Consider the following 26,873-nt stretch of genomic DNA (forward strand, 5'->3'; position numbering starts at 1 on the left):
TCAATCACATAGATGCTATAGATCACTTTTCAATCTTCCTGACGTTTTGGTTTAAACAACGTTTGGCAATCTCAATGACATACTTCTGAAAATTGATTATCCCGCACAAATAAATTTGAAATTCGACTTTAAATGTCGGCGCCGTGGCTTAGTTGGTTAAAGCGCCTGTCTAGTAAACAGGAGATCGAGGGTTCGAATCCCTCCGGGGCCTACACAATGGATGATATTTTTGGTTGTGAAACCACTCAAATATCTTCGCGTCTATTCATAACCATAGTCATCTAACAAGCTAGTATATCTATCTAGCTGGCAGATAAAATAGTAGCTGGTTCCAGAGAAGATGGTAAATTAATCAATTTGGTTGGTCGACATAGTGGACAGAACAATAAGTAAAGGTCAATTGAGCCACACTGCTAAATCTATATACATTCTGCATGTCATAGAAATATAATATATAATATATAAAAATATTTGCGATGATCTTAGTTTGAGTAACATGCTTCTCTATTGCGCAAGATATACTCGGAGTTCGAATCCTTTCGGGGTCTACAATCGACAATATTTTGGTCGAAAAACTACTCAAAAATCTTCATGTCCACTTATTACAATTTTCAATGGATATTTCAATAGATCTACCAAGCTAGCAGATCTACATAGTCGATAACTTAATAGCTGTTAGATCCAGAGATCACGGTCTCTGGATCTACAACCTCTCTGCAGAGAGGTTCTAAATCAATTAATTTGATTGTACACATAGTAAGTAGATCAATTAAATAAGAGTTATTGAATTCTTCAGTTGATCTCGTTAGATCTAGATAGATTTTGCATGTCATAAAAGCAATATTCGTTTAAATTTGGATGAATTTTGATGAGAAGATAGTTCATAATATTACAATCAAATCTATAGAATTATAAATCAACTAGCGGACCCGACAGACGTTGTCCTGTACACACGTCTTTAATTTCATACTTTTTTTAATGAGCTGAAACAATCTGGACCGCTTTGATGAAAATTATTATTGAAAAGTTATTACTTTGTTAAATAAATAACAGCATCGTAAATGAAAACTTTTACTCATTTTAATGGAAGGTGAAAAAGCTTGCACTCAAAACATTTTATAACATATATATTTATTTTTTTTTAATTTACAAAAACTTAATTTATCGTAATGCCATTGGATGTACAATATTTTTAGTTAGTCCATGAGGAGTATAAACAAACAAACTCGATGGTTTTCCAACTCTGGAACACGCAACGTACAATTGGCCGTGAGAAAAACACGGATTTTCTATGTCTAAGCCACAAAATGTCATCGTTTGACATTCCAAAATCAACAACTCCTTATAAATAAGAAATTAATTGAAAAAACATTTTCCAGTAGACCAAACTGTAAATCTAAACCATTCTCGAATCTCCACGAACACACACAAAAAATTTCATCAAAATTGGTCCAGTCGTTTAGGAGGAGTTCAGTCACATACACACGCACACAAGAAATATATATATTAAGATTACATATATACCATAGATTACTTTTCAATCTTTCTGACGTTTTGATTTAAGCAACGTTTGGCAATCTCAATAATATACTTATGAAAATTGAATATTACGCACAAATTAATTTGAATTTCAAATTCAAATGTTGGCGCCGTGGCTTAGTTGGTTAAAGCGCCTGTCTAGTAAACAGGAGATCGAGGGTTCGAATCCCTCCGGGGCCTACGCAATGGTTGATATTTTTGATTGTAGAAGTACCCAAAAATCTTCACGTCTATTTAAAACCACGATCATCTTACAAGCTAATATATCTATCTAGCTGACAGATAAAATACATAGTAGCTGGAGCCAAAGAAGATGATAAATCAATCAATTTGGTTGATCGACATAGTAGGATGGGCAATAAGTAAAGGTCAATTGAGTTAAACTGCTAAATCTTTATATTCTGCTTGTCATAGAAACCATAATCATGTGTTTTTGATGGATATTGGTGAGGAGATCTTTCAGAATGATACAATCATACCTCTCGATGGAAGCTATATTCACTTTTGAAATAATTTCACTCTGCAATCCTTATTGCTTAATTTTCAATCTTCCTGATGTATTAATTTATTTGAACAACATTTTGCTATCTCAATAATCAATGAAACTTGAGCAATCCTGAGGGAATGAAATAAATTTTAATTCATCTGCCTCGCCATGGCCTAGTTTGGTTAACGCGCTTGTATAGTAAGCAATATATACCTATCAAAGGTTCGAATCTTTTCAGGATCTACAATCGATAATATTTTGGTCGAAAAACTACTCAGAAATCTTCACGTCGACTTATTATAATTTTCAATAGATCGATCTAGCAGCCAGATCTACGTAGTCGATAACTTAACAGCTGGTAGATCCAGAGACCAGAGAGGTTGTAAATCAATTTATTTGATTGATACACATTGTGAAATAAGAGTTTTTGAATTCTTCACTTGAAACGTTAGATCTAGATACATTTTGCATGTCATAAAAACAATTTTCAGTTAATTTTTGATGAATTTTGATGAGAAGATAATTGATAATGATACGATCAAACCTCTCTCTATAATTATAAATCAATCACATAGATACTATAAATAACTTTTTGATATCTCTGACGTTTAAGTTCAAACAACGTTTGAAAATCTCGATAATATACTTTTGAAAATTGAATATCCCGCACAAATGAATTTGAATTTCAACTTTAAATGTCGGCGCCGTGGCTTAGTTGGTTAAAGCGCCTGTCTAGTAAACAGGAGATCGAGGGTTCGAATCCCTCCGGGGCCTACACAATGGATATTATTTTGCTTGATAAACTACTCAAAAATCTTCACGGCTATTTATGACCATGATCTACGTAGTCGATAACTTAATAACTAGTAGATCCAGAGATCAGAGAGGTTTGTACATCAATTAATTTGATTGATACACATAGTAGCATAGTATAAGGAAAGGATAGTAAGCCAGTGTAGTGCTTTTTTCGATTTTGTTGATGTTGAGCGCCATCTAGTTTTACTCACGTTTAACTTTTACTGTCAAAAATTGGTCCGTAAAGTGGAGCCCTCTGAAAAAATTGGTGTTATTTTGAAGAACTAAAATATTTGAAATAGAGTGGTCAGAAGATTTCTATATTTTGATATTTTTTCTGCCCTGTAATAAGCATTTACGCCAGTGGCGTGTATTTGTGATAACTTAATAATAACATAAAAATTGTTGGCAATGTCATGCGACCCCTTTTCAACCACGCCACTGAATGAATTATCTTATTATTTCTGCGCCATCTATAGCTCATGATTCAGTGCCATCTATTATCGAGTTACTTCTCCAAATCCAAATCCAACTACAATAGCGACCCCTGGTGACTATTTCCTTGCCGTCAAACGGCGGTTGGCTTATTATCCTTTCCTTATACTACGATAGTAGGTAGGTCAATTAAATAAGAGTTAATGAATTCTTCAGTTGAAACGTTAGATTTAGATATACTTTGCATCTCTTAAAAGCAAAATTCATTTAATTTTTGATTAATTTTGATGAGAAGATAATTCATAATGTTACAAACATCTCTATACAATTATAAGTCAATCATATCTAGATACTATAGATCACTCTTCAATCTTCCTGACGTCAAACAATGTTCGGAAATCTCGATAATATACTTTTGAAAATTGAAAATCCCGCACAAATAAATTTGAAATTCAACTTTAAATGTCGGCGCCGTGGCTTAGTTGGTTAAAGCGCCTGTCTAGTAAACAGGAGATCGAGGGTTCGAATCCCTCCGGGGCCTTACACAATGGGTACTATTTTGCTTGATAAACTACTCAATACCCACATCGAAATCAAGTTTTATGACCTTCAACGATAAATCAACATAAGTCACCTACATGAAGCTGAAAAAGTAGGTTAAAACCGATTTTGAATTAAGTTTTTAGAACGCGGCTTATCTAATTACTTCCTCTGTATCACTAATTGGATAAGAGATGTATTTTTCAACCTTCCTGGATCACAGTCCTTGTTCTAAGGAGGTAAGGTAAAGGGTGAGATGCATAGAAAACCTGGTGTGTCTACTTATACCTGTAAAACTTTCAGACAAAACAGGAGATTTTTCACATTTATACCTACTTGATTTCGAGAGATCGCGTCTATTTCAGATACATCGTTTACATTTGACATTCCTCTTGATTCTCGATTCTCGTGAACTTTGAGTATGGAAAAATAATATTTTATATTCTATGCTCGTGACAATCTTCTATAGTCTGTCATTATATTGCATTCATTTAATTAAAAATTTGATAGCAACTGAATTGTGACTTATTGTGAAAGTTTGGAGTGTCTAATATCAGTATTTCATTTTTAAACGACACCAGGCAGATAACAGGAATTCTAATTTTTGAAGAGCGCCCCCTCACAGAACTCTGGTTAAGATCAACACCAAAGGATATGTCAAAAAGTCTGAAACAAAATCGAATCACTGCACACATCATGTTTTCTATACATCTCAGTAAAATGATCCGAATTTTCATAGCAAAATCATCTTCAGGTGAGGGTACTCGAAAGAATTGCTGAAAAAACATTGTTGGACCAAGAGAAACTTTCTGGGAAAGGACTCACGAATTACATTCGGGTCGCAGAAGTGTTGGACGACCGAGGAAAAAGAAACTGGCAATTATCCCTAATTTGAAGTGTGAAGAAGAAAGGTAAGAAGAAGAAAGAGAAGAAGAAGAAAAAGAAAATGGAGAAGAAGAAAGTTAAGAAGAAGAAAAAGTAGAAGAAAGAGGAGAAGAAGAAGGGGAAGAAGAGGGGAAGAAGAAAGGTAAGAAGAAGGAAGAGAAGAAGAAGAAGAGGAATTCTGATATACATTAAAAAATTGTAGAGCTTACCACCTATAAAGCTTATATAACTTGAGTTTTTCTCCAGATACCAATGAAATCTGCAAGGGAATAAGTAGATTAATAACTACCCACTCCACGTTTCATTTATAATAATTACTTTCCACCAATAAAGCCTTCGTTTATCAATATGATGCTTTCCTCACTGTTATAACCGACAACAACGTTACCAAAATTAATGACATCTTTGTTCAATACAAAACGAGCATCTACAGCTGACCCCATGACAGTTATAATGGGCTCTTTGTAATTTTGGACTTGGTAGAAGATCTGAAAATAAATTTTAGGTTAGATGAACGAGAATATCTTATCATCTTGGGCGTCATTCACCTGGCTTTGGAACTTTTCTCTTGGTTCGGTCGGTTTGAACTTGACGATGACATCTATTGTTCTTTTGGGTGGAATTTTGACAGATTTCTTTGGTGATACTTCGATGCAGCTCGAAAGAAACTTATCGAAACGTTCATCCGAATTCCTAGAACAATTGGCAAGTATAACTTTTTGGTCTTCAAGGATCTTTTGTGGAGGAAATTCAGTCTGAAGAAATTATAATCTGGCGGCTAGATTATTTTATCTTGACTTGTTCACTCACATTATCTTCATTTCAGATTCAGAATTGAGTTTTTCAAGCGATTTGATTATGAATTCTTTCGAGTGAGCTTGCTTTTTAATGCTGTCTTTCGATAGTTTCTCTTTACTATTCCTTGAAGCTTTTTCTTCTTTCGTCACAGCACTCTTGTTGTCTTTATCCGCCATTTTTCCTTTTCTCTTATTCATTGATACCGCATCCAACTGAGCATTATCCCTGTGAAAAATCCTTCATCAAGAAAACTAAATGGGATGGCAAGTTTCAAGAAGACAAAAAAAAAACTAGACCAAATGAAGTTCGATATATTTTACTCAACAGTGTTCCTTCTTTAGCACCTTCGATGCTGAACTCTTCGTCAATTTTTTCGACCTTCTTCTTGATGGGAGGCAGCATGAAGTTAAAAGCAAACAAAACGTCAATATAAGATTCTCCGGCGTTCAAAATTTTAACTGATTTCTGCACACATTTTCCAACCCTTACTTTTCCGAATTCTAAAAATTGATCGGTTAAACTCAATACTTCGAGTAACAAGGGAACGCCTTCTCCACAAAGTCTTATGATGGTTTTGTGGGAATCGACGAAGAAGAGGGCAACTGTTTCGTAGATGGTGTGCTTTGTTGGACTGAAAAATATATCTATGGTCTTCGAATTTTCTGGTTCCACTTCAGCTGATTTGAAATCGATGAAGAATGGTGTAATGTTATTGTGGCCATATTCCACTCTGAAAGGATAAATCTTGTGAGTGTTAATGCCATATTCATAAAAAAAAATTTTGCTAAAGAAATTCGGAATTGTCTTAGCTGGAACATATCGAATTATGGAAATAAGTCAGCTGAATTATGGAAATCATACGTCATTGGCCATTTGTTATTGTTCGTGAAGACCAAGGAAGTCTGATAGAATTTTGTCTCTTCCTCTTGAATGAGACATTTTCCAAAATCATATTTCAGGAACGAAAACGTGAATTGCTGCTTCTGTGTTGATGCCTCTATTTTAAAAACATATGTGGACCCATACAATATCTAAAAAATAAACATGTAATTTTTTGGCTTGAGAATATTCCACTCAACCCCTCTACCTTGAGTTTCAAAGTGATATATTTGATGAGACATTTTCGTAATGGTAAAACTGAAACCACGAACACGTTTTTTTGTGAACTACACAAATATCCTTCTCTTCGACTAAATTTTACTCTTGCTTGTAATTGTTTCTGCGAAGTCCAAGAATAGTAGAACCCCACATTACTTGTATTAACTAGTTCAAACTTGATTTGTTCTCTTTTGTGCGGCACAATCTACGAAAATTGAAAACGTTAGATATAAATATTTATAACGAAAAATTCAAAACAGTGAAATAGTTTTTATATTGATGAATTTAATGAATAAACGTTTCAAAGGTTAAGTAACTTTAGTTTTTGATTATGACAACACCGTTGTCGTTCACCATAAATGAATCCTTTGCAGAGCATCCGCCAGACTTTTGGCGCCCGGCAAAAAAATTTCGCCGCCCTGTTTTACCTAGTTTATCTGAATTTTCTTCAAATGAGCTTCTGTTATTCCCCTCAGGCATCTTTTCAATTCGTGTCAAATCTTTTTTTTCAATTAAAATCACTTTGTCAAATTCATCAGAGGAGGTTTTTTTCGAGTTCATCAAAAAACGCCCGGCATTGTTTAAAAGTACGACGCTTTATAACTCTATAGTAAAAAGACGACGTGGTTCCTACGGTGCATTTTAGTACGTACCTATTTGTATTTTCATAACTATAGTTGGGAGCGCCTTTTCGATTCAAATTGAATAATTGTCTATTGATAATTTTAATATTTCACTACAAAGAGTGGTACACTATAAAAACATTTTTGTGACAAAAAAATATGTCTTGTTTCATCAACTGACTGCGCCCCTAAAATTTGGCGCCTCTAAAATTTGGTGCCCCGGCAAAATGTTGGGTTTGACGCCCGGCAAAATGTTAGGTTTGCCGATCCTGGCGGCGGCCCTGATCTCTTGAACAAGAGTTTGGTCAACTTAAAAGTGGGCTTAACTGAAGAACTCTAAATATTTCTTATGAAAGATATAGCAATCTCACCAGTCCTAGGTTAATTTTAAGCGGTATATTAGGTTCAACTTCAACTGTACTCGATTCTCTACCATAAAAATACAGTTTCGAAGATACATCAACAACGTCCATCAGGAAATTGAAATGAATTGGAAAACTCATATATTGCACTATACATTTTGGCTTGAAAATTGTTTCTCCTTGTTTAGTAGGCTTAATTGAAACCCTGTAGAATGATATAGATCGTTATTATTGCTAAAGCATTCGTATCGTAGCTATCCACCTCAATTTGTTGTCGCTCTTTGGTTCCATCAAGCCATTCATGGGAGCAATATTCAATACTTGCTGGTTATCGGAATACAAAGAACTTTTTTTGAAGCTGTAATGTATTTTCACTTCCTCGTCATTCTTGAGAACGATCTCTTTCTCCACAAGATTATTCAGAAGTGTTAGCCCAAGGGATAAGTAGGCCTGTTCAAAGAACACTCTAGGTTCTCGACAAACGCCTTGTAGCAAAAGCGATGACCTTGGCATCAATGATTCATCAGGTTCAAATTGAAAGCAGTCGGTGAATAAACCATGGTTTTGTGGTGGGAAAATAAAGTTGGTCTTAGTCGTTTTTCCAGGCTGTATATGTCCCTTATTGAATTCACAATGAAAAAATGTTGGCTTTTGGGACTCAGCTCTGATCTTCTGCCAAACAAACGAAAACGGATTTTGGGTATTGTTGGTTATCAATATGGACCTGAAAGAAGTTCATTTATGATTAAATCTAAGGTGCAACAAGTTAACATACCTGTTAGATTCTGATCCAATTCCAAGAGACAGAAAATTGAGGATCTTAGTGTCATCTCCCGACCTTAATCCGCAATAAGTTTTGAAACTGTTCTCACTCATGGTGAAATCTTGCATAAAATTCGAACTGAAAAGGTAGGGAAAATCTAGACTTTCACCCTTCAAGTTGATCTCGAGATCTACTGCTTCCGGGTCCAAATTTTTCATGTTAGCTTTGAGGAGATATTCATGAACCTTGTGATCTATGGGCATAAAAGTTATCGCAAACTCTTGGTGCTTTTTTGGTTGTATGGTGCACACTTTTGGCTCGATTGAAAATTCGCTTGCAACTTGAACGTCACATACTTTTTGGGGAATTTCTGGTACCGAGAGTTGCATTTTTTCTGAAAGAAAGAAACATGATGGTGTTTCAAGGCGTGGGGAAACTCTGTAAGTATAAGTAACTCACCAAATAAACTTGGTTGCCTCGCAGAAGGTCCAGTATCCATCTCCTGACAACGACTGATAATCCAGTCTATTTCTAAATTGACTTTACTTTTATTTTTAACACTGAATGTTTCCGAAAGAACCTGAAGAAGTTTCAGTATTAACTTGTTATATATAGAACAAGATGGACCGTTATTGAGAATGGTGAAATGTTTGGGTACTCACCGTATGAATGTTAGTTGGTGGAAACAAAATCTCTTGGGTTTCACAAAAATAATCGGCATAACCGCATTGGGCATTGACAGTTAACGATATGGAAGAGCCCTCTTTCGCAGTGTCATAGGGAGGCTCATTGTTTTCGTAGACGACATTGTCAAGAGATCTGAAAATTGATTTTTTTAACGATAGAAAATACAACCCTTTGTGAAGACTCCTCACAAATCTCCGCAATCGTCAGTCTGCTCTTCTGTGGTTTGGAATTTCTGGAAAAGTGCAATTTATTAAAATCTTTAGGAACACTAAGTGGACAGAAGAAAGCACGAGATCTGATACAATTCAATAAACAACATTTGAGAGGATTACAAAAGTAGATACTCACAAATTTCGCCAAGTTGGCATTCTGACGGTCATCCCATGGTAATGGAAAGATATGACCAGGATGCAGCTTAATTTTGGTAATGGTCAAAAAAAGCTCCTTCTGTAATTTATGAAACAGATCGATAATATGATTTACTTACAGCTAAATAGGGTAAATCAGTGGTTTTTAACCTGATTAGGTTTGAACAGCACAGTATATGGGCAGTTGTCACTTTCGACATTTGACAAGTGAAAACTACGCCAATACTAAAAATGAACGATACTCGCTTCAACAACGCATTCAAATTTTTAAATTCAATTCAAAAATATTGAAATTTTTGGGTCGTCATGAGGCAACTTTTCGGCCGGAAAAACTGGAAAAAATTTGAGCTGTTGGGACAGTTAGTGATATGAAGAATCGAAACCGTGTGCGTCGCTCAGGAACAACTGCAAATATTGCCGCTGTAGCCCGTAGTGTTGACGAAAACCTACAAAAACGCTATCGAGCTATTAGTAACGATTCTTTTATGACCAGAATGGAAGGATATTGATGTGGACGAAGTTTATTTTCAACATACCGGCGCTAGTGCCATACAAGCAACGAAACAATCGCAATTTTGCAAGAAAAATTTCCTGGCCATATTATTTATCGAAGTAATCACACGTGGCCACCAACATCTTGTGATTTAACACCTTTAGACATTTTCGTTGGGGCAGAGTTGAAGATAAGGTCTATGTGAATTCTCCACAATAGATTCAAGACCTTAAATATGGAATTCATGAGGTTATCAAGGACCTACAACCTCAAATGTTCGAATTGGTCATTGAAAATTTCCTGAAAAGGATATGGTGCTGCAACCAAAGCCATTTGGCTGATATTGTTTTCCTTCGTTTATGGCATACCTTCCTTCTAACAATGAAATAAACATACATTGATTTCGCTTAAAATATACTCATTTTTTAATATAAAAATGGAATCTCTTATTGGAAACCCTTTAGTAATATTATCTTACCTCGGTGAAATCGATGTGGCGCTTGGTTCTGAAAGCGCCTATGATAGTTTTTTCCGATTCTCCATAAAGATGTCCTATTCTAGGCGAAAATATCAATTCCTGTATCGGATGAAACTCGAACCTGTAGATGTCGTTCGTAATGTTCTTCACCTTGAAACGAATCTTGTACAATTCATTTTTGCTTACTGGCCCATAATTCAGAGAATAAGCAATCTCCTTCTTATTCGGGGACACGTGAACAGGTAGGCCTTCTAGGCATACAGTTGCGCCAAAAGCAAATGCGTTCAAAGCAAGCTGGGGATTTCAAACATTCAATATTATGTTAGTGTTAGCTATAGTTTTCGTTGGATACCTTCCACATATCGAAGCAATTATTCATGACTATTATTTGCAATTGGCAATTCAAAGATGTTGCTGACTTTGCCTCGAATTTGAGGTTAACGTATCCTCTTTCTCCAGACTTTAGCGTCATCACATCACTATGCTTCGTTTCTATAAACATCGAAATACTATCAAGCAGTTGATATGGCCCATTTTTTAAATAAAAATCATACTAATAATAACTTTAGCTCAGTAAAAGAGGTTTAAAAAGTCAAGTAGCTTGATATTTTAACCAACTAATTGACTTAAAAATCAAGCTCGTGACAATTTACTTTTTTGAACTTCCTTATCTTACATCCTTGAGGTTCCTTCTCATTTCATCATTTTTTTGTTGATGTGCACACTAAACAATAGAACTGCTAAAAATCAAGTAGCTTCATAGAATGTACTGGAGATTAAAAACTACTACTTGACTTGAACTGAACTTGAACTTAATTCGATTTCAAGTCAAGTAGCTTGAATATCAAGTCAAGCCGTGCATCTCTACTCACCGTGATCTACGACATCTCGCTCTTTCTGTTCGTGATGCAGAGATAGGGACATAAACCAATCCGGATCACCAATTATCTCCACGACTATCTTGCACGGCACATAACCTCTATTTCTCAGAACCACAGACTTCTCACACGAGCTCTTGATGGGCAAAGGCCCAAAACAAATCTCTGTATTCTCCCCATCTATATTGTAGTCAGGTTCTACTATTTCTATACTTGGCATACAAGCCTCGCCAATGAGACTCATACTATAGTTGTAGTCGGAAGAATAACCTTGGCATTTAATTTCTAGAGTTCCAGTCCAAATCTGAAAGAATGATTTCATAGGATTCGATATTTGAATTGGAGAAGTTGTTTGGCAGAATTCAATCATGTTTTTTTGGACTTATATATATGAAAAATTAATTGTGCTGTAATAAAAGGAACCATGTTCTCATCGCCACACCATGGTGTATACTCTATCTAGTTCATGATGTCTAGAAACAGAGGGGCCACGAGAACCAGACACGAAGTTTAATTTTATCATTATAAACTATAAGATATATTTTGGTATCTCAGATGTAATACAGAAATGGACTTACTTACCCCAATCGCCTTTGGTGCAAAATCAATAACGTTGTACTCAGTTTTATAGGGAGCAATATCGATTATTTTCGATTGAATGGTGAATCCACAATCTTTTTCCAGGATTTCATAGGAAACTGTAGCAGTTACGTGTCCAGTGTTTGGCACTCTGAACTTGGTCGACACTGAATCATTCAATGCCACTTTTCCGAAATGAAGGGTTTTCTTACTGACCTCGAAAACGATATTCTGTGGAATCAAAATTTTATCCATTATTCATGGTACACACAATATTTTAATTCTTGGACTTTCTTCAGTCTTAGTGGAGAAATCGATCATTTTATCCAAGTATCGAAGGTCTCATAAAAGCCTAGGAAATCGAATGCATGTATATACACCCATTTTAAAGGTCATTAGGGATCTTCACGGACACGTCGTAATGTTCGGTAGGAGGATCTAATGGAAAAACGAGGTCAAGTGTTTGGGATGATACCTGCCAAGAATTTCACATTGTAACAACACATCACAACAGCTCTGACGACGAAGAGAGATAGAAAAGGCGTATCATTACAACCGCTACATTCCAAAAGAAGCAAAATATCCCCTTTTAACAAGCATTTTCTCTACAAGTCCACCATTTGTCTGGTTATGGCTTACGCTTAGTGATACACTGCAAAGTCCTATCTGCAGAAACTTAAAATCATACAGAATATGATCCTGAGACGAGCTGTAAATGCACCATGGTGTGTCGCCAACGTCAGCAGTTATGCATGAAGATCTGCAACATTCCTAGATCCAGAGGAAACACAAATGACTGAAGATGGCACTTCCCTAGGCAGTGCGTATTAAGCCAAACATCCAAAGCAATGCCAGAGCAGAACACAATACTTCACCAGAGGTGAAATACATTGAGAAGAAGTAGTAAAAGGCTAATGGCCTAACTGCAAGAGAGAAAGAAGTTCAAAGTACCTCCCCTGGATCCGCCACTGTAGTCAAATAGTGAAAATGTATTAGCAAGAGAGAATAGAGAGGCATTCTGCTAATAAGTTGTAAAAGTATTTGTTTTCTTAAATCATTATTCCGTAAAAAGTATCTCCTCGAGCGGGACTCGAACCCGCAACCTTCGAATTACAGGTCCAGTGCTCTCACCAACAGCTATCGAGAAAGTTGAAAGTTCCAAGTTTCCTCGCATATCGAGGAATTTAAAATTGTCTGTAAGCCATTATATATTATGCTTTCGGGAAAAAGGTCGATCTATCTATCTTACCTCGCCTATACACGGAAGATCCTCGATATTTTCGACAATATACTGCATTGGGAACATGGTTTCGTAATCGCTGAAATCGATTTGAGGCTCTGTTCCCTCCACGTGAAGGTTCAAGTGACGCCCTTTTCTATCTATGTAGCTTGGTTCGGACACGAAGAAAACTAAAGTATCCTTGTACTTCGTGCATTCAGTTGGTTGACTTTCGATTGAGATCGACACTGATTCGTTTGGTAGTACTGAGCCAGTAGACGGTGTGATGTCAAAGGTACCAGTGGATATATTTGTTATTAAATCCAGAGCACTGAAAATAATGGATAAGGCTGATTTAGTGGGAAATGACAATATTAGTGGTAATGGTCACAATAAACTATATCGTTGAAATATGATGATATATTTCAATATTCCAGATATTACATAGGTTATGCTAGTAGTAGTTATGTTTTATTATTTGAAGAAGAATACGGTTTGAAACCAATTTCTTTTAAAATTTTAACTGTACCTCCTAGATTTAGCCTTGCCTTTTCCCTTTTTCTTGTTGTCGGTTAGCGATTTCGACTTTCGATTTTGATTTTCGACTTCTTCTTGAGGTGCGGACTCAGAAGGTGCAGAAGGTATACTGCTCAATTTTTCAGTTTCTTCCACTTGAGTTACTGTAAAAATAATTTTTAAGTTTTCTATCTCAAGATTCACCAAATATAGAATTATGATAGTTACCTTCTTTCTTGCTAAGTTTTCTAAGAGCTTGTTCTTCTATCATAGCTGGTGTCATTATTGTATATTTGAATTCAAAGAATCCAGTGTTTTTCAAGGTCAACAAGCTGGAACGAGTGGTGTTGATGTTTTGATAGCCGAAAAAGTATTCTCCATGTGGGCAGAGCTCGAACCTGAGTATGAATATTATGATATAAAAATTAGCTTGCTTGGGGATAACAGATAACAAGAATGTCGCTGAAAAGAAGCTTTCGAAGTGTTGAGTGACTATTTGATTTCTTCAATGTTTTTTTTTGTTTGTAAGTACGACATAATATTGAAACCAAAACAGCTGTAACCCTGTGATAATTTGTTATAGGACAGAGAACAAGTAATCGTCTAGGTTGAAACCTATTTGGAAAGTAGAGACGAATCTTTCTACAGAAAAGGTATTGGAAAAGCTTAGAGTAGAGTTAGGTTGGAGTACTTGAATCAATTCTGAAGATGTTTATGGTGAAGAATAAATTCCAATTTTTGAGGAAGAATGTATTTTTACTTGTACTTATACTTATTTAGTGAAGTGTTAGTTTATTTTTCTTCAATATCGTATTTACTCACTTGGAAAGTGCCACCTTTGCTGACGCTCTGAAGGTGAAATGATCAATAGCTGAATTTCTATAGTTGTCCAGAATAGTAACGTGAACAACGGGAATATCAACAAAACTCAATTCTTTGTTACAGGTGAATCTGCAGTTGTTAGAATACTTCGAAGCTCCTTCCACCACGTACTCCATATGTTTCATCTTGAAAAAGTCTCCGATCGAAGGGTGACCGCCTTGTTGCTGTGGTTTTGTTAATCTTTGAAGAGAAACACACAAATATAGTCAATAATGAACTTGAAGAATACACTCACACTTACAATATCTTCACATCATATTTGCCCAGGTTATTAATCGTGAATGGGAAGAAATGTGGAACTTTGCCTTTCACTAGACCTAAATTGATACTTGTCTCATATTCCAGAGGGAAAGTAGCCACTTCTGCAGAGAGTGTCAGCACTTCCGTTTGAATTGGTTCTGGGAACTGTTTTTCCTTGTCGAATATCTTGAGAAAATTGAATGGGAGTATTTTCATATTATTATCAAGGATAATCTGAACTTATTAATACATTAAGCTTATTTGACTATGTGCTACAACCACGTAGAAAAGACGTTGAAAAGAGTAGAGTTAGGTTGGTTCATATAGCAGAGTTGTGTACTGGCTCTGTTGGCTCACAGATGGCTCTATGGGTTTTCGCGCCACAATACTTCGGCCCTGGCGGATTTAAAGAGGTCGTTGCGTTGCAACAGGGTCACCTCTCCACGATGGTGTGAGAGAGTGTGTGTAGGGCAGAGATCACTGGATAGCCCAATTGATGAGTCTAGCAGCGATCTCAGGACAAAACACCAAACCCCGGGGAGGGGGCACACCTCGTAACTTGACTCGAGGAAGACTCGCCAAAGCTATATGAGGTTTGTTACGATACATATGAGGACGTGTTTATAGTTTTGTACTGGATCTATAAGGAGTTAATGTATTGAATTTTTCTGTATTCTGTAAAAATAGATGCTCTCTTCCATTCATTTTTATGTTATTAAGAATTTTGTATTCAACCAATATTAGGAATTTTGTATTCAACCAAAAACCACCTGATAACTTCCTCTCAATCAAAAAATCATCAGAATCAATTTCGAATTATTATTGACATAACGATTCACATACCCTCAAAATTAGAGACTCCTTCTTCTCTCCTATGTTTTCAGGAACGAATGTCACCGTCACCTCCAGTGAAGAACAAGGATCCAGATATCCATTAAATGTTGATATTTTGAACTCCGATGTGACATCTATTTCGAACTCGAAATAAATCATGACAGCTGTGTAATTCCTGAGTATAAACTTCTCAGATTCCGTTTTTCCTAAGATGACTTTGTGGAAATTGACGAATTTCGGTGTAACCTAAATCAAAAACAGAACTGGCTGAAGAAAAGGAATTTATTACATACAATTGGGATTTGAACATTCAAGAAATCCGCTTGAAATGCTTTTTGTTGTAAAGTTGGGATTACTGTTCTCTCTACGCTTACAGAAAAACAACTACAATATTCAGGTAACAAAAATTGTTTACATAAAAAACCTTCACAATTTTTTACTCCAAATTCTTTCATTTACTCCTTACCATATTACCCCTTCTGGGTGTGCCAGTTTCTTTGTCAGTTAGTTTATTTTGATTTGCCTACCTCAAATTTCAGTGGACAAGCAAAACAGGAAAGATTGACTTCTTGTACTCTCGGATTGTCCCTTATAATGATCAGTAGCGTTTCTCTGAAAAGGCCCTCCGCTGGCGGTTTGGCGTAAATGGGCAGAACGTGCTGTCTTCCTGCTTTGATTTCAACAATCTGCTGCTCCTCGTCAATGAAGAAGACATTTTCATCACTTTTGAATGCGATGCTGATATAACACATCATACCCGAAGTGTTCAGCATGGAAATTGAGCTCTTCATTTCCAGTAAACTATAATAAAATTATTTTTGAAAAGTTAATCGAATGAAACGAATAGGCGAAAATAATTGAGCCTGTGATTGTTTCAGTAGGTTTCAACAACTCATAATACAATACGCCGATCTGGTCAGCATAACCTTGGAACCGTGAATATTCGGTTTGGCTGTCAACGCGGAAGCGTGACCGGGATATCCCCATGATTTTTTGCGCTGGGGATTATCCAAATGAAGCCATATTTCGCCTCCAGTCAAAATGCGATGCAGAAATCCCTTCCGTCGTTGCCTTGCAAACTGTTCACAAGCAAACATACGCAGTTCAACATCTCTCGGCTTCAACTCGTATGGTCCCCAATTTCCTTGTTTCTGATTCATTCTCATGACTTTCAGGCATTTTGAAATGGCTTGTTGCGTCACCCCCAATGATTCTGCCAATTCTTGTTGCGATTGACACGAGTCTTGATCGAGTAATATCTTATATTCTGCATCTTCGAAAACCTTATCTCTTCTACCGCCATGCTAGTCTTCGACGTCAAAATCACTATTCTTGAAGCTTCAAAACCACTCTCGGCACGTTTTTTCACTAAAAGTGGCCTTACTATGGGTATTTGAGAGCATTCGATGATTCGCAGCTGCAGATTTCTCCATATTAAAGCAGAAAATTACAACCTTCCGCAAATTTGAATCGTAAGCTGACATGTTTATCAACAATAACTTCATGATGCAAACACAAATCGACTAATATTTCAATGGAGTTATGTTCACAAATATCTAAGCTTATTGTATAACATCTACGATCTATTTATTTCGACTACCACTTAACGCTACAACCATATATTGCAAAACGGCGGAAGCAAAGTTGTACACACCTAATAGATAAATATACTCACTGCTGAGGTACAAGCAGGATAGTACCAAAGTCCAAAGTTTGTTGGGACATCACATAGACCCCATTCAAAAACATAGTTTTGGAATCTATGCTTTGAACGTTGTGTGGAAATAGAGTGTAAGGAGATGTATCTATCCTTGGATAGTCGCAACTTGCTTGTACCAGAATCTTCTCCTTGTAACCAGTACCGACAACTTCGAAACTGTAGGAGGTTTTGAAAAATCCGCAGTAGAGAGGCTTGAAGATGGCTGTTATCTCTTGAATAAAACCAGGCTCCAATGAAAACCTCACGGGAAGACCTAAATGAAGAAACAATTATATATATACAAACTGGCATAATTAGGAGAAGGATCAAAAGCTATAAACAGAGTTTCTGGTTTATTTTCTTTTAGACTCTTTGGCTAATTTAAATGATTATTTTTTTGAATTGCAGTTTGATTCCTCTAAATCATAACCATTCAAATCCCATCCTCATGTACTTTTTTTTTGGTATCTACAGGAGTGAACAAAAAATGAAAAGTAATGTTTTATCCAGAACACCAAATGGACAGACGAGAATGTTGCTTCATCTTTTCTGATCATTTACTCTCTTCATTTATTGCAATATCTTAATTTTGAAAGAATTTACAGCACAAGGAAAATCTGCACAATCTTATAGTACCTAGAGATTCATATTAACAAACACCAACTAATTAAAATACTCACTGCTTAGTTGGTCCATTTCACTAGGGGTTGGCGTCAATGTCAGTTTCCTCCTTCTAGCTTTCTTCCTTGAGTTGTTGCTTAGTGTGGTATTCGAATTTTTGGCAACTTGCATATCATCTTCAACCGTTTGAGCCTGAAACGAAAATTTCAGATTTATTGAGCTCTCAGCGCAAAATTCATAAGGTTTTACCGTGGTAGGGGGTTCATGTTGCAATACTTCGCCCCTGGGTTCACATTTGACGAGGTCGAACACTTCCAATTTTTCCTTCGTCTTCCTTTGTGTAGGTTTTGTCAAAACGGTATACACCACTTCCGTTTCTTTACAAGCATTTCTGATAGGAGTCAAGCAATTTATTGTTATCATCTGTTTGAGTAAACCAATGATTGGTTCGATTAAATTAAGTGATCTCTTTTTATGCGCTTGGTTGATCATCCACACAGGATAACCTATAAATGAGAAAAAATCTGTTGTTTTGGCTCCAGAAGAAAAGAATTTGTATTGGTGACTGGAAAAGTTGTCGAATATTTGATATCCTTTTCAAACCTAACCTAACCTTACCTGTAAATGAGAAAAAAATGTGTCATTTCGACCCAAAAAGAAAAGAATTAGTATTGGTAGCTGGAAAAGTTATTAAACATCTGAAATTCCATTCTTTCCAACTTTGGATATCGAGAAATTGCAATGAATCGAATGGTTCTGAGCATCTCAGATACTGGAGTTCATGAGAATTCTGGAACTGGAAGGCAAACTGTAGACTAGGAAGAATAATGTCGGGAACAGTTCTGATGAGGGGCACCATAAAGTCACAGTACAATGGAAACCCAGTCAAATCTACATCGACATACTAATTTTTATCGATATACTGCTTGAGTGTTATATGGCTGAAATGTGACGAGGAAATGAAGAGAAAAGGAACACAAACTCCTTTCATCGGCATGGAACCTTTCTGTGGCGTAGACAAATGTAACTACAAGAAGAAGTTTCAGGGGAAGGAAGAAACTGAAAAAGAAAAACTCTGGCGGAATCTTCCTGGTTTGGATCCCTCCAAAAAGTTTCTTCGAAACTTCGACTCTACGAGATCCAAGAAGTATCTGGATCTTAGTAAAAATATGCTACACTTCTCACTGGACTCCTCACAGGGCATTGCCTCCTTAGGAAACACCTCATGAGAATGGGTCTGGCAGAAAATGACGACTGCAGATTCTGTGGGGTAGAGGAAGAAACTCCGGATCACCTGGTGACGGAATGCCTCGCCAACGCTAGCCAACGCAAAATCTACTTTGGACAAGAAACTTGAAGAAGTGAGGAAGTAGCCTCCTTGAAGCCATCCCAGATACTGGAGATCATTAGAACTCTGGAACTGGAAGGCGAGCTGCAGATCACTTCATGAAGAGAATAGCTCTGATGGGAGGTACAATAGACCATTAGGTCGCAGTGAAACGGAATCTCCCTAATTAAATCTATCTATATAGATCAGCTGATGGAGTTGAGATTTAGGGTGTTCACTTGTTATAAAATTTCAAAAGTCACATTAGATAGATCCAAAGTCTCAACTCCATGAGTTTCGAAGTTACGAAAACATTTTCTACAATTTCCATTTGATATTCTTCTCGAATTTGATACCTACCAATAGAAGGATCGAAAGAGGTAATAACCACATTTTCGTTCTCGTCTATGTTATCTGGTAGTACATCCTCATTTTCCGTGGCCACCGACTTTCTAACCTTAGACACTTTTTTCACAAATTCCTTCGTATTATATTTTGGATCTTTTCTGTTGGCTGCCATTATGGAGGCGAAGTTCGGGAAAGGCTGAAATGAACAACGACAGAACTCAAGTTGCAGTAATTTTAAATTTATTCGCTCACTTTTTCCATTTCTAGAGTGTCTCGATTCCAGTTCTCAAGAAGAAACAACATTTCGCTCAACATTATGTCGAATTGGTAGAAGTAGAAGGCTGTAACCTCATCCTCTTGCTCTTCTACAACTAAAAAAAACTATTATGTCATACCAGTTGGTTATTTTGATTTTGCTGCTTTGTTTCTAATGTTATTATTGAGTACATAATGCCCAATCTGAATACTTTAAGGCCCTTAAGAACGAATATTCACCAAAGTCTCATCACCATCACCATCACCATCAGAAATCATTTATAACCTAACCTAACCTATTATCTGTTAGGTTAGGTTGAAAATTATTTTTGGTGGTTGTGAAGTGATCTTGCTAAAAAATTGTTTTTCTCGTATTTTCTTCTGGTTCCTACCTTTTTTATTCATTCTAATTGAAGATTTCGCTCTGAGAGATCCTTTTACATCTTTGGATTCTTTGGGTAATATAGTCCCACTTTGTGTCTGATGAGTTTCATTCCCTTTCGGGAATTTGGTTGTTGTTTTACTTGTTACTAGATTCCCTTAAATGAAAGAAATACTTTTTTTTATTATATTCTATGAACGAATCAATCGAATTAATTAAAAGTCAGCAGATCAATTATGGAAATAGAAGATTGTTCAAACAATTTAAATTATTGCTTTTTTCTTCACGACGATGAGAATACCCACTTGAGAGAGAGGTATCCAGATATTTCCAGTAAGATTTCAGATCCTCCGATTTTTCGAGACGACCATTTGTAGTTAAATCTTCTTGGATTCTATCCCTAGAAAAACAAAATATACGAAATAACAAAAATTCTCAAAACTAAAGGGTGTTTTTTTTTAGAGCTATAGAACTTTAAATTGCAATAAAACAACGATGGATTATTCGATTGACATGAATTTTATTAATCCGAAAGATAATCTTGTGGCATTACATTTTGAACATGATTTCTGGTATATGACCGCCACGGCTGGCTCGGATGTATTTCAATATGGACGTCCAATTTTCGATGACTTTTTCCAACATTTGTGGCCGTATATCGGCAATAACACGGCGAATGTTGTCTTCCAAATGGTCAAGGGTTTGTGGCTTATCCGCATAGACCAATGACTTTACATAGCCCCACAGAAAGTAGTCTAGCGACGTTAAATCACAAGATCTTGGAGGCCAATTGACAGGTCCAAAACGTGAAATTAGGCGGTCACCAAACGTGTCTTTCAATAAATCGATTGTGGCACGAACTGTGTGACATGCTGCGTAGTATTGTTGGAACCACAGCTCCTGGACATCATGGTTGTTCAATTCAGTTATGAAAAAGTAAGTAATCATGGCTCTATACCGATCACCATTGACTGTAACGTTCTGGCCATCATCTTTTTTGAAGAAGTACGGATCAATGATTCCACCAGCCCAGAAAGCACACCAAACAGTCAGTTTTTCTGGATGTAACGGTGTTTCGACATACACTTGAGGATAAGCTTCACTCCAAATGCGGCAGTTTTGTTTGTTGACGGAGCCATTCAACCAGAAGTACGCTTCATCGCTAAACAAAATAAAATGGACGTAGTGCACGATACGGATTCCGCACAGAACCATTATTTTCGAAATAAAATTGCACCATTTGCAAGCGTTGTTCAGGCGTGAGTCTATTTATGATGAATTGCCAAACCAAACTGAGAATAAATCACTTGACAGCTGTTAAATCGGTCGCCATCTTGAAAAGTAATGCCAACTTAAAGTTATATACCTCGAAAAAAAAACACCCTATAGATCTATTTTCAACACCCTATTCGAACATCGAATACTCTCCTTATCCAGATGATGCATTGATTTATCTTACCTCAGCTCTGCTCTCTTCCCGTCGCTTCTTCTTCTCTTCTCTTCCAGGATCTCCATTAAAATATCACGTTCTTCTTGGGTACATAAAGAGTAGTCATCTAAATCTGTGAGTTTCTTGTGAAGTGCCTGTCTCCTATTAGCTTCCTCTGAGGCGTTGAGAAGTTGTTCTTCAGTTTCCAAAGCGTTGTGTTCTTCCAAAGTGCAACTGAACAATACGAAGTAGACGCAGGACAGATCCTTGGCAGCTTTCAGTAAACATCTCAGAGCGATTTGTAAGTTAGGGAGAAATATACTGTCTAGGCTCTCGAGGATCACTTTGTCCAATTGATCGATTTTATCGGAGAGTATCTGAAAGGATTTTCGTGAATCGGCTGATTTTATAGGATGGCGAAGCACACCTGGATGATCATTTCTTCTGGTATTCCTTGAAATGTGTCGGCTGTATTGCTGGATATTGTTTTTCTCGATAGTTTACTGGAAGCCGTACTCATCTTATCATCTTTGTCTGCTTTATCCTTGCCACCTTTCTTCGGTGGCGGCGATTTTACAGCAGGTTCCATGCTTAGAATGGCATTTATTTTTCTCCATATTGAGTCAGTATCATCTAAAACAGTTACCTGATTAGTTAGTTTTGGTTGAAGTAATAGGCCAATTGAAAAGTGCCCGGTCTGATGCACAGATGATGGTGCAAGTATTAAATGCATATAATTTTTAGTTAGTACCAACCTTCAAACCATACGTATCAAAATTTGACAGCAGTCCGACCATTAGTTTGTGAGATATTGAGTTGTGAGTGTAGCTACTTTTGTTATTTGCAAAAATATGTAAAAAAGGAATTTCGTGCACTGATAAAATATTGCTTTTTGAAGGGAAAAATACAGTTGAAGCAAAATCTTGGCTTGATGAAGAGTTTGTCCGGGGTCTGTACCAGGAAAATCAACCATCATTGATTGGTATGCTAAGTTTAAACGTGGTGGAATGAACACCGAAGACGGCGAACGCAGTGGACGCCCAAAAGAGGCTGTCACTGAGAAAAAAATAAAAAAAGTTCACGAGATAATTTTGAATGACTGTAACGTGAAATTGATCGAGACAGCAGATATTGTGAAGATATCATCTGAACGTGTACATCATATCATTCACGAATATTTGTACATGAGAAAGCTGTGTGCGAAGTGAGTGCCGCGCGAGCTCACAATCGATCAAAAGCAACAACGTGTTAATGATTCTGAGCAGTGTTTGAAGCTGATTAAGTGCAATAAACCTAAACTTGTGGTGATATGGAGGAAACATGGCTCTATCATTTCACTCCGGAGTCCAATCGACAGTCAGCTGAGTGGACTGCACACGATGAACCGAATCCAAAGCGAGGAAAAACACAACAGTCAGCTGGCAAGGTTATGGCATCAGTATTCTGGGATGCGCAAGGTATAATATTCATTGATTACCTCCAAAAGGGCCAGACCATCAACAGCGATTATTATATAGCGTTATTGGATCGGATGAAATCGTTAAAAAAACGGCCCCATTTGAAGAAAAAAATGTTGTATCATCAAGACAATGCGCCGTGTCACAAATCAATGAAAAAAATGGCAAAATTACATGAATTCGGCTTCGAATTGCTTCTGCATCCACCGTATCCGCCAGATCGCTATTATCGCTGTATCGCCCTCGAAGGCAACTAATAACTTGATAACAAAATCGAATTTTTGTCAAAAAACTGTGTTTTACTATGGTAGACCGGGGAGTTTACAATTGGCCTATTATTGATTATCGTTATTGAGGAATTTGATCATACTGAATTGTTAAACGCTGCTTACCTTCTATTAAACTTTCCCTGCAGCAGCAGTCTTCTGCATCCATTCTCAACATATACGCATCCTCTAAAATCTGATTGACCTCCATAGAGAAAGCAGTCTTATTGTCGACCAATATATCGACAATCATTGTATCCAAGTTGTACCTTGGGATATGCAAAATCCGTGAAGTGTGGTTAGCTGCTCTTAAGAAATCTGGAAATTCAATGGAAAGGTTACCAAAATATGGATTGAACAATTCAGGTTCCCAAAAAAATTAGGACAATCTTTAAAATCATATGGGTTATTTGCTCAATCAACAGGAAGGCAGCAATCTCAAAACGTTACAGCCAGGTTTAAATATTAAGTACATTTAACAGATATTCAGTACAATGGACTAGTTTAGTGATATTGATAATACTATATTTGACAAGATAGAATCAAAAAATATAGAGCAAAACTGATAAATAAGTGAAAAAATTTTGAAAATCCATCAATAAATGACTGAGAAATAGATTATTTAAATTTACGTATTTTAGCGCGGAACGTCTTTGGTCTGTGACGTCACGGCACTTGCCTGTGATCGCTACACCATAAATTACGTTTAAATACTTAGCCGCGCCAAGGCTCTCACGCCGTTTGTAGTTGTACAGTGTAGTTTTAACTCGGGTTTTCTTTTTATGTCACCATAATGGCAGAAGGCTTCGTGAAAGGACAAAGTGACAATTTGCCTAAAATAGATATATTCGCAGTGATGGAGTTTTTTTCTACAAATCCATCTTATGTCAGTGCTGAAATAAAAGGAGTTAAACTTTTCAAGTAAGTATCTACTTTTGAGTTTGCTTCATCATGGTTTAACTTATAACGATGATTTATTTAAAAAACGTTTCATAAACATAAAGTTGATTACTGGTTGTTGAAGTCTATCAATGGCAAAACATATTTATGTGAGGAGTAAAAAGTAAAAAGAGAAAAAAGTAATTTATATGTATGTCTATAGTAAGTTATTTCAGCCATCGTGTAACGAACAAAACACGACACGAACGGCACAAGTGATTGTACACCAATGAATTCGTAAGCACTCTGCGAATACCAGTCGTCTAGTGTGTGACGTCACGCCACTTACACGTACTATGAAATTATTCTTCCAAGCGCAGCTTCAAAATCCCATAACTTTTTGATTTCTAGAGATATTTGAATGATTCTTCAACATTTTTGTTTCATTTTACTTAAATTTTTAGAATATATCCTTAACAAAGAAATGAAAACTAGTCCATTGCCTGAAATGATCGGTAGCTTTTTTGTAAGGTTCGACCATGTTAATGACGAAAGAGGCACACTCATTGTGGACACGAAAAGTTACTCAAAAAACACTAATAAGTTTTTCGACTTCAAATTTTGTTCGATTCATAGTGAAAATGAAAGTTTTTGTGAGTTGAAACAGCAATTGTGTGGAATGAAATGAAAAATGCGTTCTTTACCTGTGTATTTGTTTCCGTGAAAAACTATAATTTTCGTTGTACGTTGCACTGTAGGTTTATCATCCTCTATATTCGGATCCAGGAATATATCCTGAGCAGGTTTCTTTCTCGCAATGGAACTATCAACTGAAAACATTTCTTATTATTTTGAATGTGCATCATCATTACCTTACCTCTTAATTCTAAATTATCCAGAAGACGTTCGACAGATGCTGAAGATCCTCTGAAATAAGGATTGAAAGAAATCAATGAAAATAATAGAAGATTGACTCTCGATAGGGCTATAATATAAATAGTCCGGGAGCCAGGTGCAAATTTGGTTGATTATTTCCTCTCGAGAGATACTTGGTGAGATGCATCAGATAATAGTAATAAAAAGCTTCGTGAACGTCAGCTACGATTCGGTTGGGGGGGAGAGCGGCGGCAGCCCCCCAAACACGAAGAAAAAAAAATACATTCAGCCTTTTCTCCCAACTGAAAATTTGTCAAATTGTAGCTAACCCAATATCTACACGAAAAAATTCAATCAGCTGGCTATAGCATGGTGGATTTATACGTCAGCTGGTGCCTCAAACATGAAAAAATAGCTATTATTACAACTAGGGAAATATGAATAGTATATTTCCCGAGGTTGTCAAAGTTACATCCCGAGGGCGGAGCCCGAGGGATGTATAGACAACCGAGGGAAATGTATTCATATTTCCCGTGGTGTAATCAATAGTTTTTTTCTGATTGAAACAATCTGATAAGGAAAAATTATTATTAGATTGTATATTTTTGTAATAATTAAATTTTTAACGTTGCTATGGGCCATGTTTCTGAGAATCTTGGTTGACTGGTTTCATTTTGACGTCTTGTCAAAAATAAAATTAATGAAAAAATGTCGAACTACGTCGAAACTCAAGCGGCAAAGGCCCGTGAATCTTTGGTTCCAGCCAAATCTCAAGCTGCCTACAGTAAAGAGTACGAATGCTTTCAGGAGTGGAAAAGAAAAAAATTGGTGGACGGTGTGAGCGATAGTATTTTGTTAGCATATTTCCAAGATTTGGTATGTTGCTCTGATTCTTGTTATTCTTGATGTATGATTAATTCATTCGATCCCCAGTCCCAGAAATATTCTCCAAACACGTTATGGCCGAAACTATCGATGTTAAGATCAATGCTACATTTGAAGGAAAAAACTGATGTCAAATTATTCGATGAAGTCGAAGCATTTGTTAAGAACAAAAATAAAGGATACGTTCCTAAAAAATCATCAGTGTTGTCCCGGGAGCAGCTCAAGACATTCTTGAGTGAAGCTCCTAATGACGTTTTTTTGATGTATAAGGTAAAAGTTTCATTTTGATTTCCTCTGTTGATAAGATTTTTACATTCATAATTTTGAAGGTTGTTTTAATAATGGAAATCTTTGGCGCCTGCAGAACACGAGAGTTGGTGAATATGCTATCTTCAGATATCGAAGATCGTGGTTCGGTAATCATAATCAAAGTCTCAAAGACTAAGAATGATATAAACAGAATATTCACTATAATTGATGAAGAAGATCTGGGTGCTGCTCGTTTGGTGAGGGAGTATTCAGCGTTGCGCCCGCAAGGCGTTCTTAGGTTCTTCGTAGCTTATAGGAATAAGAAGTGTACTCTTCAGCCTGTCGGCAAAAATACCTTCGGAAAAATTCCGAGTAAGGTTGCTGAATGGTTGGGTTTAGATAATCCGAAAACCTATACAGGTCATTGTGGAAGACGAACATCCGCGACATTGGTTGCCGATGCGGGAGCCTCAATGACAACACTCAAGAGACATGGTGGTTGGAAAAGTTCGTCTGTTGCAGAAGGCTATCTGGCGGACAGTATGCTGCACAAAAATAAGGTAGCGAAGATGATAGCAGGTGTGGAGGGTGAGCCATCTGCAGCATCACAATCTTTGAAGACCGTTTTGGGAGAATCGTCCGAGACTGCTGCTGCAAGGAATGTTCTCAAGAAAACTGTAGTCTCGTCGTCGAATAATTAT

General features: G+C 36.7%; 1 protein-coding gene and 4 non-coding genes across 5 annotated transcripts in view; 4 read left to right on the forward strand and 1 right to left on the reverse strand.

Annotated features, from left to right (window-relative positions):
* The window catches only part of LOC123677775 (hydrocephalus-inducing protein homolog), a 53,574-nt gene that overhangs the window by 4,904 nt on the left and 21,797 nt on the right, over nucleotides 1–26,873 (reverse strand). The window contains exons 23-59 of the mRNA XM_045614473.1: nucleotides 25,040–25,089; nucleotides 24,867–24,992; nucleotides 23,410–23,601; nucleotides 21,988–22,193; nucleotides 21,591–21,937; nucleotides 20,437–20,531; nucleotides 20,142–20,288; nucleotides 19,747–19,865; nucleotides 19,507–19,690; nucleotides 18,069–18,325; nucleotides 17,879–18,011; nucleotides 17,175–17,472; nucleotides 16,027–16,300; nucleotides 15,509–15,745; nucleotides 14,667–14,851; nucleotides 14,366–14,605; nucleotides 13,772–13,941; nucleotides 13,557–13,707; nucleotides 13,058–13,358; nucleotides 11,812–12,039; nucleotides 11,224–11,533; nucleotides 10,704–10,843; nucleotides 10,352–10,645; nucleotides 9,361–9,459; nucleotides 9,201–9,244; nucleotides 8,988–9,144; nucleotides 8,785–8,905; nucleotides 8,338–8,719; nucleotides 7,825–8,286; nucleotides 7,572–7,767; nucleotides 6,567–6,782; nucleotides 6,341–6,510; nucleotides 5,805–6,209; nucleotides 5,492–5,704; nucleotides 5,230–5,374; nucleotides 5,000–5,169; nucleotides 4,891–4,940 (exon numbers count right to left, since the gene is read on the reverse strand). Of these exons, the coding sequence (XP_045470429.1) occupies nucleotides 4,891–4,940; nucleotides 5,000–5,169; nucleotides 5,230–5,374; nucleotides 5,492–5,704; nucleotides 5,805–6,209; nucleotides 6,341–6,510; nucleotides 6,567–6,782; nucleotides 7,572–7,767; nucleotides 7,825–8,286; nucleotides 8,338–8,719; nucleotides 8,785–8,905; nucleotides 8,988–9,144; nucleotides 9,201–9,244; nucleotides 9,361–9,459; nucleotides 10,352–10,645; nucleotides 10,704–10,843; nucleotides 11,224–11,533; nucleotides 11,812–12,039; nucleotides 13,058–13,358; nucleotides 13,557–13,707; nucleotides 13,772–13,941; nucleotides 14,366–14,605; nucleotides 14,667–14,851; nucleotides 15,509–15,745; nucleotides 16,027–16,300; nucleotides 17,175–17,472; nucleotides 17,879–18,011; nucleotides 18,069–18,325; nucleotides 19,507–19,690; nucleotides 19,747–19,865; nucleotides 20,142–20,288; nucleotides 20,437–20,531; nucleotides 21,591–21,937; nucleotides 21,988–22,193; nucleotides 23,410–23,601; nucleotides 24,867–24,992; nucleotides 25,040–25,089 (7,514 nt within the window). The remainder of the gene's footprint in view (nucleotides 1–4,890; nucleotides 4,941–4,999; nucleotides 5,170–5,229; nucleotides 5,375–5,491; nucleotides 5,705–5,804; nucleotides 6,210–6,340; nucleotides 6,511–6,566; nucleotides 6,783–7,571; nucleotides 7,768–7,824; nucleotides 8,287–8,337; nucleotides 8,720–8,784; nucleotides 8,906–8,987; nucleotides 9,145–9,200; nucleotides 9,245–9,360; nucleotides 9,460–10,351; nucleotides 10,646–10,703; nucleotides 10,844–11,223; nucleotides 11,534–11,811; nucleotides 12,040–13,057; nucleotides 13,359–13,556; nucleotides 13,708–13,771; nucleotides 13,942–14,365; nucleotides 14,606–14,666; nucleotides 14,852–15,508; nucleotides 15,746–16,026; nucleotides 16,301–17,174; nucleotides 17,473–17,878; nucleotides 18,012–18,068; nucleotides 18,326–19,506; nucleotides 19,691–19,746; nucleotides 19,866–20,141; nucleotides 20,289–20,436; nucleotides 20,532–21,590; nucleotides 21,938–21,987; nucleotides 22,194–23,409; nucleotides 23,602–24,866; nucleotides 24,993–25,039; nucleotides 25,090–26,873) is intronic.
* Nucleotides 138–211, forward strand: Trnat-agu. The gene has a single exon. It is a non-coding gene; the product is annotated as a tRNA-Thr (tRNA).
* On the forward strand, nucleotides 1,646–1,719 carry Trnat-agu. The gene has a single exon. It is a non-coding gene; the product is annotated as a tRNA-Thr (tRNA).
* Trnat-agu lies at nucleotides 2,727–2,800 on the forward strand. The gene has a single exon. It is a non-coding gene; the product is annotated as a tRNA-Thr (tRNA).
* Trnat-agu lies at nucleotides 3,724–3,797 on the forward strand. The gene has a single exon. It is a non-coding gene; the product is annotated as a tRNA-Thr (tRNA).

Source organism: Harmonia axyridis, chromosome 4, assembly GCF_914767665.1.
Source record: "Harmonia axyridis chromosome 4, icHarAxyr1.1, whole genome shotgun sequence".
Lineage (NCBI taxonomy): Eukaryota > Metazoa > Arthropoda > Insecta > Coleoptera > Coccinellidae > Harmonia > Harmonia axyridis.